This window comes from Ammospiza caudacuta, chromosome 2 (genome assembly GCF_027887145.1).
Source record: "Ammospiza caudacuta isolate bAmmCau1 chromosome 2, bAmmCau1.pri, whole genome shotgun sequence".
Classification (NCBI taxonomy): domain Eukaryota; kingdom Metazoa; phylum Chordata; class Aves; order Passeriformes; family Passerellidae; genus Ammospiza; species Ammospiza caudacuta.
Window position 1 is genome coordinate 48835829 of NC_080594.1, and position 15032 is coordinate 48850860.

Genomic DNA, 15032 nt, shown 5'->3' on the forward strand with positions numbered 1-15032 from the left:
TTATGGTCACTTTGTAATGTATAAATCTGTTCTTGCCCAGTTTTCACATAAATTAAAAGTATAATAAAGAGATGGTATTTTTGGCCTTGTGGATCCATGCTTGAGACACTTACGAATTTAACTTACCAAAAAAACCCCACCACCCCCCAAAAAATCCCCCACAGAAAACAAGAAAACAAAACACTGCCAAAAACCAAAACAAAACAAAAAAAAAAATCGATCAAACAAACAAAAAACCCAACAAACCTTAGATCACTTATAGCACAGTATTAGAGGTTTGTGCCTGTTGTGAGATTCTGGCTATTGTGACTAATTTTGAGATGAATAGCTGAAGAATGGCACAGAATTGCAAACACGAAGCTATATGTAGCCATATAAAAGTGTATATCAGACTTTTTATATAAACTGTAAAAACACATGGGAAATACTTAACAGCATAATCTAGCAGAGGTCTTAAACAGAAGGGCCCACTTCTGCCTCTGTGTATTTCCACAAAAATAATTTTACTAGACATGCAGCATTTGTGTTTGCTTCAGTTTCCTCTGGCTCATGACAAGAGACAAAGCAGGCCTTGCTTTCATATTCATGTGCTGCTCTCCCTTGTTGGTTCTATATAATCAGGGCACTATATTCTGCTATGATAAAAGCTAAAGTGCTGATATAAAAAACCAAGCAAGAGCAGAGCAGCTGGGAGAGCTCTGCAGAGGTGGGACTAGATTCAGCAAAAACCAAAAATCTCCTACAGCAGAGACCTCCCAATTACCCTTGCCCACTGGAGTCAAATAGACATGTTTGAGCAAAAGAGTTTGATGCTCCTGTGCTAGCATAATTGTTTTAGCTAATGCCCAACTTTACAAAGTTTGTCAGTAATTCACACCTTTTGGGTTGTTATTGCTTCAGCAAACAGTTCAGTGTAGAAACACATTGCAGTTGCGTGCAACCCAGGTGAGAATCAAGACAGATACTGAAAGTAAAACTACACATGAACCTTGTATTAGACACTCATTCCAAAACAACACATCAACATGAAGGGCTGCAACAGGTACACAGCAGCTCAGTGCCAACATCCTAAACCAACTCTCAAGAGTCAAATCTTGCCTTAAAGTTCTTACCTAAAGTATATGAGCTTCCTTTTTTTTTTTTTCTTTTAAATTAAGGCAATGAAATGGCTACAGTTCCTAAAGTTCATTTTTGGGGAACAAAAATATACATCTTTTTTTTTTTCTCTGAACTTTAGGCAGCAGAACATAATGTAAAAACCTGCATTGCATTAAACCTGCAATGTAAGGTTGATGTAGAAAAACAGAACTAAACACAAGTTAAAATACCGTTTGGTTTTTCTTCCTCATTGGAACACAAACTCAAACTTTAAGAGAGGAAAAATAAAGCTTAAAATCAGCTAAACTGTTTATAGCTTTATATGTATCTGCTTCACACTCTAACATGATTTTGGGTAGAAAAGAAATCTGTATGCTTACATGACCACTCATATTTTAAACCAGTGCAGGGGGAAAGGCACTGCATTTATTTCATTGTGCCCATATCTGTTTGCACACAAATGGAAAAAAACTCAATTCAGATTTTCTGTTCATTCTCTTCCACACCCAAGTATGACAGATTGCAGCTAACACATAATAGCAGAAGCTGATTCAAAGTTGACCTCTCCTATTCTGTGTTGTTATGTTCAAACTTCCAGGCTCTCTAGAATCCGAGATGGCTGCAAAGAACCCAGAGACAGGTATAAGATTTAGTCAGCATTCAGCATTTCTCAGTGCATTTTGCAGAAAGGGTCTAAATTAGGCATAGAGTTTTGTTGTTTATTTTACACAGAGAAGTCCACCAACATTTGCCATAAATTCTTCTAAACTCTTTAAGAAGGCCATCTTCTGCTTACGGTCCAGTGTAGGAGGAGTGCTGCTTGCAGTAAGCTTGTTGAAGGCATCTGCTAACCGCTGGTAAATTACTGGATCTTGTTGAGTTGATAGCAATGTTTCAACTAACTCTGAATATTCAGCCTGTTAAACAAACATTAAAAAAAAAAAGAGAGATACAATATATACAACTTCTCCCATCAGAATATGATCCACAATAAAGGCTGTGACAGAAAACTATCAGTACCTCTTCACCTGTCCTCACAGCCTTTCACCTACCTCTAAACCAGATAAAATCCTTCAACCAGGATGAGTATTTTCTAAGGCTAAAGAAGTCTTCAAAGTAAGGCACAATGCTTTGCAGTGCAGAGTAAGATGAGAATTTTAAGCCAAAGAGCCTTCTAGCTCTTTCTTAGCATAGGCTTATTCCTGCAGACTGGACTTGATGCCTGTCCCACATTCCATGCCAACCATCTCCTCCCACAGGTTCTCCATTTTCTAGGGTTCCTTTCCTGGGACAGAGAGCTTAGATTCCTTTCTAAGAGTACCCTACTTATTCTCATGCTTATTTAGACAGAAAAAAAAGACAAAGAAACACCTGAAGCAAGTCCAAAGGGACTAAGCTCTGGGAGCACGTGTGAAGGACACAGGAGTCAGAACAGCAGTTCCCTCCATTCTACCCATGAAGGGTTGGGTCAGGGTAGACACAATGAGAATTTGTCACCTGTGGGTGGTATCACAGGGCCCTTTTCTTTTACATGTTCACGAGTCCCTCTTTAAGGGATAAGGCTGCTAACAAGAGCAAGGATCCATAGGACAAAGTGGCTTAGCAATGTCTTTGCCAAAGGCTTGCCAAGCTGGCAGGAAGGGCTTTAAGGGGCTTGTTGAGGGATGGTGGTAACAACTTGCAGATGAGTAAAGAAACAGAGACTGAGAGCACAAAGAACACAAATGTGATGGGTTTAAAAGTGCTCCTCAAAGGATGAAACAGGCTGAAAGGAGACCAACCTCAAATGCCTGTGTAGAAGTATGTTCAACTTTGGAAACAGAAGGAGCTAGAGCTTCACGTGCAGGTTCAGATCTGCAACATTACTGCAGGCACTAATATGTGGTGGGACAGGTGGCATGACTGGAGTGTTCCAAGGGACAGGCGGAAGCTTGTTAGAGTTCTTCAGGGCAGAAGATGACAGAAGATTGACACTTCTGTGCAAAGGCAGCTCAAATGAAAAATGGTTTTCTACAGACTGGGCAGCAATCTAGTTGAGTGCTTAGGAATCATGATCAGAGGAGAAGCAGTAAAGAGGACATCTTTTGGGGTGAGATCTCATTACAAATCCCCAGAACAGGGCTTTTAGTCATCTTAAAGCAACTTGAGGAAGTTTCCAGATCAGACTTACAAGAGATTATCTCCCTGACATTTGCTCACATACCAGATGGGCTACCCAGGGGTGTGACTTTGCATCTGCTATTCACAGCTAGTAAGAGCTGGTCATGGATGTAGTAATTAATGCCAGCCTTTCAGTTATCATTAAATAGTGGAGTTAAAGATTCCGAGGAAAGCGAGGAAAGAGGGCAGACAAGCACAGGACCTGGATGTCACCTGGATGTCATGAGTCCAGATGTCACCTTCTTCAAGACTGATAGGTGGGATCCTGTGGGAGTGAACTCTGAAGACAAAAAGAGCTCAAGAGAGCTGACAGGTCCTAAGGACAACCTCTTCCAAGCACAAGAACGGATACAGAGGAAAACAATAAGGCCACTGATTCAGCTAAGCAGGGACTTAATGACTGAACTCCAGCACAAGGGCAACACATGCAGGAAATAGAAGCAGGTTGAGCTAGAAAGGAAGACAGCAGAAACACTGTCCGGACAAGAACAATGACAGAAAAATAAAGTTCAGCTAAAGCTGAATTTAGCAAAGGACAGCAAAGACAACAAAAGCAGCTTCTACCAGTACTTTAAGAGTAAAAGAAGGAAAAGGGAAAATATGCATTCTATTGCTGAATGGAATAGATGATTTAATGATAGTAGACAAGAGGTAAGGCTGAAATAATCAATGCTTTCTTTTGCCTTGGTCTTCACTGACAGGTTTTACCAGACCTTTGTGAGAGACAGAGTCCAAGGAGGAGACAAACTGTGCATAGCAAAGAGGATCAACCCAGAGATCTCTTGAGAAATCTTGGTGCATGCAAGCTCATAAGACCTGACAATCTGTCCAAGGGATCAGAAAGCTGGCTCATGTCATTCATTACTGGCTGCTATCTATCATCTTCAAATTATTAAGAAAATCATGAAGCAAGTACTCCTGGAAGTTATTTCTGGGCATGTGAAAGTCAAAAGATCCAAGGGAGTGGCCTGAAGTTGCGTCAGGGGAAGTTTATGTTGGGTATTAGGAAAAGGTTCTTCACCCAGAGGGTGTTTGGGCACTGGAACAGGCTCCCCAGGGAGTGGTCACAGCACCAGCCTGGCAGAGTTCAAGAAGTGTTTGGACAATGCACTCAGGTACATGGTGTGATTCTTTGAGACGGTCCTGTGCAGGCCGAGGAGTTGGACTCAATGATCCTCATGGGTCCCTTCCAACTCAGCATATTCTGTGGTTCTGAGAACATCTAGTGTGGATTTACCCAAGTAAATCCTGCTTTACCAACCTGTCTTCTTAGACAAAATTACTTACATCAATGGCTAAGACAAGTGCAGTGGATACCTAAGGTAAGAAGGTCATCAGCAGCTGTGTACTGCACCCTTGCAACCAAGGTAGGATTTTATTGTCTTACTGGGTGAGAGCTCTCATCTGGACCTTGTCCTGTTAAATATTTTAATCAGTGACCTGGAGGAGGAGGGGAAATACACTCTTCTCAGGTCTGGGGATGAAACCAAACTGGCAAGTGCAGCCATTGCATTCAAGGGCAGGACTGACATTTAAAAACACTCAGGCTGGAGCAGTGAGCTGACAGAGAATTGTGAAACTCAGCAAGGACAAATGCAAAGACCTGCAGCTAAAACAGGCTGACCTCCTGAGGATGCCCCCTTTCAACCCAAATGACTCCGTGATTTCTCAGGTGCACAAGTAATAACCACTCTCCTTTAACAAATGACTTCTTTTCAGGGTGTGTCTGAATACCATACCTGGTGCAAACACACTAATGTGTAGAATGCTTCACCTGCTGCAGTTGTCATTTCTGTATTGTGCTTCTGAAGTACCAGCATATCAAAAACCATCTGAAATCAAAAAAGATAAGTAGTTGTGTAAGTGTAAACTTAACTTTCCACTTTATCAACATTTGCTGCTGAAGCTCATCTTCACTTCTGATAATAACAATGAACATTTATTACAAACATCCAAGGTTGTTGTTTGCTTTGTTGTCCCCATTTTTTATTTTTGGATTTAGGTACCAGAACTTTAGAAGCCCAGTCTCAGTTTAACAGCATAAATTCACATCTCAAACCACTGGAACCTGTTGTTGATTTATAACAACTGTTCTTCAGAGAAATATGACATCACTTGTATTTTTCTCCAAAAGCTTCAGATATACCAGAAAAAATAATGAAAAAAGCCTTTGCTCTTCCAGAATAAAATACAGAACTTTTCCTCAAGTTTTGGAGACTCCTATAGCTCACAGAAAGTCAAACAGGGAAGAGATTAGTAAAGAGGATTATTATAATTTTAAGTGGAAACTTAGTAATAAGGAATGAAACTATGTTAACTTAGAAGATACATAATGACAAAATTATACTAATTTTTCATTCTCTCAGCTTGTCTGATGAAAGCATTTAATGAGAATCCTCAGAAACCCCAGTCAGTTTGGTAAGAAAAGATGTCTTAAGTAAAACTGAAACCTATTCAAAATCAGAAGACAAGCACACAGATTTCACAATTACTTTGTTGCCACTTGGTAGGAACCCAGTTGCTACCAGGTCACTCCAAAATTCATTAAAGCGGATGGTCCTAAAAGTAAGTACTGAACGTGACACTGAATTAAGAAAATGCATAATTCATTAGATACACTGAATAACTGACAGCATTTCCTTTCTAGTTCCCAGCTATGCTCTTTTTCATGCCTCTTCTTTCAGTACTCTACCCAGCCTCCAATTCACAGAATTCTAGAAGCCTTCTGTTCACAGCTTCACCAGGAACTGCTAAAACTGTCAATCTCAAGTGCAGAGCATGGATATAAAAATTCCATTCTGAGAGACTCAGGTCTTTTGTTTACTGGCAAAAATAGATTAGTTCCCTCTACACTTCCATCCTCTTTTGTCTAGACTCTAGTCTGGAACCTTCAGTTCTTCATGCCCTCTTTCTTCTTAAACTGACACTTTTTTTTTTCTAGGTAACAGGCTGTTTCTTACTATATGTATTATCCTGATTAATCTGGATATGATCACTGTTTGGCCTCTGGATGCTACTTTTATGCAAAAAAACAAAGTAACAAGAAAAATAGATGCCTTACCTTAAGAAAGTGCCTTGTTGCTAGAAAAAGAGTTGAATCTGTTTCTTGTGATTTTGCACACTGTTCTGCTAATGGTGTTACAGCCTCCAGACAGAGCTGGCAAACCTCTGAGCTCATTCTGATAATGGATGTTAAAGAATTGAAGTCAAATTTCAATTAAATGGTGGTCAAACTACCCAGTTGTGACAGTAGAAAATATCTGAAATACTTGTATGTTTCAAGGCTTCTCTTCACTACAAAGCTGCTAATTAAAAAATCAAATTAAAAAAATCCTAGAAAAAAGTGTGGGGAAAGGATTCCAGCTTCATTACTTTTTTTATTAGCTACATGCCCTAAGGTAACATAACCCTCTCTGACATAACATTTTCAGAAACAGTCCCTTATGGTCAAGCTCATCTGTTTCTGACACGTGCCACAGATTAGTGAAAATGGTACTCCCATTATGAGAGGGAGAGCCCATTGGCACCCTGACAGGAAATGCTCTGGAGCCAGCCCAGTAGAACAACAGCAATGTTTTATATTACCAGCTGAGAGACTAATTCAGGAATGGCTTTGGGATACCAGCTGAAGGCTTATGAAGTTACCCACTCTGAAATGAAGTAATGGAGGAGGCAGGAATGGCTGCCAGAAAAAACTTACATGCTAAGCTACTTAAAGGCTGCGCCCAAGCACCACAAGTTGGAGGCAATTCAGCTAATGCTGGAATCTCAGTGGACACTCCAGTGAAACTCTCCATCCCCAGAGAGCAGAGTCAATTACTGATATATAATTATACATGCAGATATTGATAGGAAAAAGAAAAAAAAAAGATATATTTAACAGGTCCTTATAAAAGCATCTTAGATCTTTTTTAAAAAACATTTCCAAGAGCTATAAAGGATACGATGACATCCCTAACTCCAGTGAGTACATTAGGCTCTTAAAGAGGTCCTCTGGAAGTTGTGGAATCTTCTCAGGGAATATCTCACATATGAAAGTGATTAATTTATAATATTGATTACACAGAGATGGAAACTGTCAAAAGAAAAGCATGATATTTTTAGATTCAATCACGTAACTGTTTTGGCATAATTTTCAACTGTACAAAGAGACAATACTGATGATGTGCACTGAAGAAAAGAATTTTAGCAGGAAACTTGAGTCATTAGAATGGCTACAACTTTATATAAATACAAACACTGTGGTACAATAAAAGATGATTCCTAAAGATAAACAGTAGATGGTGGCAGTCTGGCATCTGCTCTACACAACTTAAAGGAGTTTTATTTTGGACACAGACAAATCTAATCCTGTGGGGTAAAAGCCTCGTGAGCATTTGGAGCACAATTGAGGGGCTCCCAGGGTAGATCCCTCACTTTGGTCTGATCTAAAATGGATGTGGATCTTGTGCTCAGCAGGAGCTACTGGATGAGAAAGCATGTGGAGAGGGGACAGCTGAGACACCCTCCTGAAGTGTTGCCCTGCTTCCAAGTAAAACATGAACACAGTGCAGCAATGAAATGCTGCTGTCCCGTTGTTTCATATTTTACTGTTCTACTGGCAAGCTGCTCATGCCTATGATCGACAGCCATCTGTATTGTGGAAATTAATAGTTACTTTTAACCTCTATCACTATTTATGCTTCTTGTCACATTTCTGACACTATTAAACAAAGGACTCCATAAGCCACATTTCAGGTTTGGCTGCTGATCTGCACAGACTTGCTTTTAGAAGTAAAGTTTTGTTTAGAACCTTCAGATATACATTTTCTCAGCTTACAGTATTTGTTTTCAAAGAGTATTTAGAACTATGGAACAGTTATTTACATTTATGAAGTCTAGAAAACTCAGGCGGAATGCATAGAGGAACAAATTCTGGGGAATTCATTACTACAAAGCTTTCATATTCTAGCAGCTCTGTGTAAAAAATATACTTACCTTCAGCAGATCTTGTGACATTAGAGGCAGAACTAGATTAACCCCATATAAGACAACATCTGCTGCTGATACAGATCTATTTGTAACTTGCCCAGGCTCATGTCCTCTAAATACTTCATCTACAGAAAAGAAAAAAATATTTTGTATAAAAGGAAGATTAAACATATTGAAGGAACAGTCCCATTTCTTTATAATACAGACATTTTTAAAAATAGGACTAGTCCCCTCTCTCCAAATAAAATTGTGAGGCACTGTATTAAAATAGAACCTTAGTGAGTGGAGGCTGTCACATCACTCTATATTTATATTCATTGGGACTAAGCATTTCATAATCACTTGTACCAGATGGCATGCTAAACCAGAACACTTCAGATACTGAGGGCTCCCTTCCATTACAGAATATTGCATTGGTTTCTAGTGGTAGCTGCTTCATGCCTGCACACATAAACACAGAGTGAGTAAAATATTACTGCATTTTTATACATTTTATATATATTATATATTTACATATGCTTTAATATATTTTATGAACAGAAGGACAAAAAAATGGGAGAGCTAACAGAGAAAGTTCCACAGTTAGGATGTTGTCAACTTTTCTCCAGTTACAGGTTAAGGCCTACATTTCCCATCAACTAGCAATGACCTTACTTTTATAATTCCTGCATTGAGTCAGCAGCAGTATGTAGAAAATTCTCAACAGATTTGATCTCTGGGCATTGCATTTATTCATATTACTTTGTTTCATGGTAAGTGTTTTCCACACAACTAACATCCAGATTTCCAAGTAAATACTTTACAAAGCACTGGGTTGTCCATTCAATGGACTAAATCTAAATCTGCTTCTGTATTCATGTTGTGCATGCATGATGAAAAAAAATTATGTACTGGATTTCAGAGTACAGGATGCTCTCTTTCAATATATACCTCAGAAAAGCAATGAATATCAAAACATGCTTGGTATCAAACTGAATCTGCCTGGCTTGTTATTTGTGCAAAGTGTATAGAACATGGTGAGATATGAACCATGCAAATGTAATTTGCAAGAACTGCAATTTTAAATGAAAGTAATGGGTTGGAATACAAGAAGGAACCCTTAAGTACACCCACAAACCATAAGGTATGTTCTGTGAAAGAGGAATACAGAAGACCCTCAATGATGGAATTTTAATGACTCAACATTTCACAAAAGTTGAATCCTGTACTAAGACCACCCATCTGCTCTCTTGAGCTACTTTACTACCACAACTTCTCTATGCACTTTTTGTTATAAAACTGCTGGTACAACATATTCAGACTTGCAACATTCAGATTTCAAGCTGTTTCACACATCCATAATTTATTTTATGACAGCAACAATAATTTTAGATGTTAGAATATAGTGAAAAGTCCTTCTTTGCTACTTAAAATAGCAATTTCCATATCCTGACCTAGTCAAGCCTAAACTTCAGCTTTTACTTTACATGAACCGAACACAAGCCCCAGAATGCTTCTTACAGTTTACAAAACAACATGTAGTTCATCAATTATCAATTCCTTAATACCTGTATCACTGAAATCTATGAATTCCTTTGATAGAAGATTGGTGAGAAGCTCCATAATAAGAAGGAGATCCTGATACTGGTCTTCTTCTGCTGTAACATCTATCCGTTGTCGACCTAGATTATTCTTGGAATATACCTGGAGCAGAGTTAGGCAGGCCTCATACAAGTTCATGGCTTTGGCCTATAAAACAATGTTACATAATAAGAAAACATCCACATGCTAAAAGCTAAACATCTTGTTTTAAGATGGCATTACTTGGTAGACAATACTTCAAGATTTTCATTTCAGTGTATGATCACTTTTGTACCAATTGTACACAAAATCATCAAGGAAACAGCCACCTTAGACAATAAGAACACTTACAGCCATATATTGATATGATACTGATTGAAAAAGCAAAAGATTAATTTTCTGAATTCCTCAGTTTTAACAAAAATCCAGACAAGACTGGTTTGGGACAGACTGACATACCTCACTAATCTCACAAACTAGATTACCAACAAAATCCCCTGGGACACACTTTAAAATATAGAAATTTAGAGCCACAAACAGTGTACTGTTTGTGTATACCCAGTTTGGAATGGGCAGGAACTCTTCCAAATTTGAAAACAAAATTAGCCAACAGTGCTAAGTGCAAGATGCAAGTGCAATGCACAAACTCACAATTTTAACTGTTAACTTCTTGGGATCTATTAATGCCATGCCTAGGACTAAAGCAGTGTCTCTGTGGTAAGCATTTGCCACATAGAATACTGTTGCAATTCTCCTGGACTAGACTTCAGAGAAGTTTGATATTGTTATAAAAAAGTACACAACATATTCTGTCTTCTTCTGCCACCCATGCATAGTTAGACCAGTGATGAACTGTGGTTAAATTTATGGGTAAAAAACCCAGTCTAAATGTCCTGCTTTTAATCTTTGCAAGTGTATGTTTTAAAACAAGGGAATCCTTTAACAGATATGTCTATATAGTCTTTCTCTCTATAAAAATCACTACATTTTATTTTGTTTAAGGACTAGCACTGTATACACATTTACAAGCATGCACACACACTCTGCCCCCCTCCTTCCCCTCCTGGCTGAATTTACCTCTCCAAGATAGCAAATTTGTTTATGTGCAACTTCAACAAAGACTTCTATTATGAGATTAACAGTCTCTGGTGTGTTTTTGTATATTTCCATTAATCCAATGCAATTATTAAGGAAGTCCATTAGGAAATTGAAGAGAATTGCTACGTTATCAATCTGGGTAGCCTCAGCAATGCCACAGAGTGCTTCTAATGTAGCAGTGATTTCCTGCTTCACTTCCTCCTCCTGGCAGATCTGCTGAAAGTTTTCCTGGTTTATCACATTCAAGAATCGCTGCTGAAGTGGCTGAAGAACCTTGAAATTTTCCAGAAAAGTCACATTAGGATGAGCATATTGTTATATGAGATATGAGGTTTAAATCACTTAGCAAACTGCTCCTTGTACTGCCACGCCAAAAGCAATCACTTCCAGTTTCCAATGGCTCAGTTATGTCATTATCTGTCACATTAATGCAAGCAGAAGTGGTAGTGAGTAGTGCCTCTCACTGTCCATCATGACCTGCAGGCAGGTGTCAAATTGAGCACCTCCATGAATATTTTAGCTAATTTTGTAGTGTTTAAACAAATGACAATTACTTTCTCTGGCTCAAAGCATTTTATTCCCTTCAAATTCAGCATGAGTGGAAAAAATTGTTACAGCTTATTAATGAAACCATTAAGATTAATGCTCACAGCTATCTTTGCCACATTAAGATTCTCAATAGCAAAAGCACTTTTGTCATCATCTGTATTTTCAATTTAGAAACTTCCACAAAAATAGTTGATTTTTTTTCCCAATTACTTCCACTGCATTGCAGTTTTACCTTAAATCTCTAATTTTGGGATCTGCCAATAAAAGCATGTTTTTATCAGAAGGTCAATGCTTCACAAAGTCAAATGGTGCTTCCTGATATAATTTCAGCTACTTTCTAGCATCAGCCTTTCTGGTATTAAATATCTGAGCTTTAATGGTGCCAGGGCACAAAGAGCTGGTCAAGACTCTTCATTATGTTCCACATCAGCTTTTTACTTACTGTCATTATCATTAAGTGAGAACAGAATAAATCATAACACCATAAAATTAAAATGAAAGGAAGAAATGTCCCAGTGCAAGGGAAATTTTTAATCTTCCCTATTAGTCTTTTTCAAACACATTGCTCTACTGTCTGTCTCACAAATACTTCAATTAATTATTAGTGGTTTATTTTGGGTTGGGATATTTTAGATACAATTTAGAGACAAGAGATACAAGTATTGACCATCAAACAGAGAATAATTTAAAAAATCTTCAGTATTAAATATCAAAATATGTTATACAAATTGATTTTGTGTCACTATAAAATTCCCTAAACTAACTGGCTTATATGGAGGCAACAGAAGTATCAAAATAGCTTACCTCTGTCCAGTATTGTTGCTTTGTTTCTGTATCCATATGAGCAAAACCTCCTAGAACTAAAGCTTTCATTAGTGTTCTCTGCACAGAACTAGACAAATAGTGAAGAGGAGGGCTTCGCCTTGCAAACTGTTTAGCTAAATTCCACCAGTTTTCACACTGAATAACTAAGTTTGCCCTAAAAGAGGGGAAAAAAAATTAATTAAAGACTTCACAAAATTGTATTAACAGAGCACATCAGGTTTCTAGCAGTTGCCAGAATTTTTTGTTGCTATATTTTTTTAATTCCTTTATTCTGAGGTTAAATTGCCCTTTGATTTTCATCTTACTAATGCCTCAGCTCTCAGATTTCTAAAGTATATACTCTGAAAATAAATCAATCCATACGGGAGAAAAGCAGGGAAGTTCTTTAGTTTTACACACATACACACACAAGAGTTAATGGACATATTGCATGGATTAAAAGCTTAGTCTCATTACTTCATAATGAAATAAGCAATTTATTTCAAAACTAGCTCCTGTGGGGTTTAATTTTTTTAAAAAGAAAAATCCTCAAGCATTTTAAATCCTCATACTTTGAACAGTCTTTCAGTAGACCGTGAATGTATGATTGCATGTATAATTACATGTCAATTGACATAAATAAAGCATTCAACAACTTCCTGCTTCACAGTTTGCAATATCAAAGAAAACTTATTGAAAATTGACTGAATCCACAAAATCCTGTATTTAAAAAAAATAATTTAGATTTACAAACATATTTCATATTGGCTTAGCCAGTATCTGAACTCCTAATCAAAAAAAAATTAACAGCAACATAAAAATCCTTGCAATAAGAGTGGAGACCAGGAGAGTTTTCCTTTCTCGCTGTTTAAGAGTGAGACACAAAAGTAGAGAAGGAGAGTGCACTTCTAAACAGTAATAAAAATTAGGTGATGTTTTGTCAAATACAGGTCTCACTCCTCAGCTTGTCAGACAAGTTTGTGGTGATTTTTTGTAGTTATAGTATGTTACTAAAGTAATTTACAGAGGCATGAATATGAAGTGCCCTATATCTGGATTACTGTGGCCAAAAAACTTTAAAGGAAGCAAAAGAAACTTTTTGACTTCCAGAGGTATAGCAACTTACCGCTCTCTCCTTTCCACTAATGTTACTAGCAGTTGTACAGTATCATTTGCAAGGTCCTGCTCTGAACTCCACACTGCCAGGTTACTGATCACTTTTTCTAAAAGGTAACCCACAATCCACTGGGAACCCTCTGTATCAGCACCAAATGCTGTACTAAATGGCAGACTTATCTATAAGAAAAGCATTAAAATGAGTGAGTTTTACAGAAGCCAGAACCCAAAAGTGTATGGCAATCATTGTAAGCAAATTCTTTTCAGGCTGTCACTTCTTTTCTACTTAAATGACACAAATGTTACATAGACAAAGGCAAAGAATACCTGTAAGAGAAAAATCTTTGCCAAATTTATCTTGTGATTTTAAGCACAACAGCTAAAACAAAGAAAAGTTTCAACATCCCTACAAAAAAGGCTTGAGTACGTCTAGCTTTTAAGGCCAGTGAAAGTTCAAAAGCTTTAATAATTATAAGATCCCAAAATCACCTCCCAAAAGTGTTTCCATGAATTTAAGACATAATTCCTCAAAATTCAGAGGTAAAAATTATTACTAATTCTTGATCTATATAGAAACTTGTAAAAATTAATTTTCACCTCAATTTATCTGCATCTGCTTTCTGCAGATGGTTCCTTTGATCTATACATCTTTTAGGAAACATGTCACACTCTGGTCCTGGCACATTAAAATATGCTTCCTTGAAATTGCCTGTTCTCCTACCTTCAAAGAAAGGTTCTCAAGAGTGAAATCCAAAGACTTTGTAGTAATTGTGCAGGAACTTCCTGTTAGCACACCACTAACACTTCTACCTTTAAGAACTCATATACATGGCTGAGCATAAGCTTTAAATAGAAGTTTCAATCACTTTCACATGTCAACACAAACTAAATGTGTGCATTTCCTAGACACTCTGTTTTGTTTCTTCACATTGTTTTTTACATGGATCTTGCCCAACCGGTACCTTTATGAATTCTTAGCTGTGCTATATGTATGAGCTGAATAGTACAACTCCAAATATTTACAAGTCTGTGTGATACCTATTACTGTTAAGGAGAGGCCCCCTGAAGCGTTAGTATTCTTAGTTGCTTCAATAGTGGAAATAAAGGGGAGGAGGAGAAGACTTCTCAAAAATTAGAGCCAACAGGATCTCCTCAGGATGGGGGGCCTCTGTGAGCTAGCTGGATTACAGTTAGTTCAATAAGCAAAATCAGGATCAAGTTCTAATCATGATTAGTGCTGTCCAAGCACAGTAAGAAGTTGCCCTTTACAAAAAAAGACACTGCTGAAATCATAATATATACAATGAGAATGAGGAGAGAAAGTAGCATGACATTAGCTAATGTATACTACCTTGTCATGGTGTTAAATATCTAACTCAGAATCACAATCAAGAGCAATCACTGTATTAGAAATTAAATGTAAAATCTGATGGACAGTCATGATTTATAACATCACTGCAGTGAGTTTTACTCACTATGCAGCCCAGGAGTACTATGTTATTCTGATATGACAATGGCTACCAAAAAAAAAAAATCACATTTACAGCAAAATGTGCAAGAGTCCCACAAAAAGCTAAATTTCTAATTAGCAAATGAAAGAAAACATCAAATTTCAAACAATTTCCAAAATAAATCACAATCCATATAACATTAAAAATAATTTTAAATTGCACTTT

The 15032-nt window shown here is 37.5% G+C and overlaps 1 protein-coding gene across 1 annotated transcript in view; it reads right to left on the reverse strand.

Moving 5' to 3' along the window:
• Positions 1–287: 287 nt before the first annotated feature.
• XPO4 (exportin 4) overlaps positions 288–15032 on the reverse strand; it is a 73296-nt gene continuing 58551 nt past the window's right edge. The window contains exons 15-23 of the mRNA XM_058825257.1: positions 13367–13536; positions 12241–12415; positions 10867–11160; positions 9777–9957; positions 8236–8354; positions 7203–7333; positions 6320–6437; positions 4998–5090; positions 288–2015 (exon numbers count right to left, since the gene is read on the reverse strand). Coding sequence (XP_058681240.1) covers positions 1818–2015; positions 4998–5090; positions 6320–6437; positions 7203–7333; positions 8236–8354; positions 9777–9957; positions 10867–11160; positions 12241–12415; positions 13367–13536 — 1479 coding nt within the window. The 3' untranslated portion in view covers positions 288–1817. The remainder of the gene's footprint in view (positions 2016–4997; positions 5091–6319; positions 6438–7202; positions 7334–8235; positions 8355–9776; positions 9958–10866; positions 11161–12240; positions 12416–13366; positions 13537–15032) is intronic.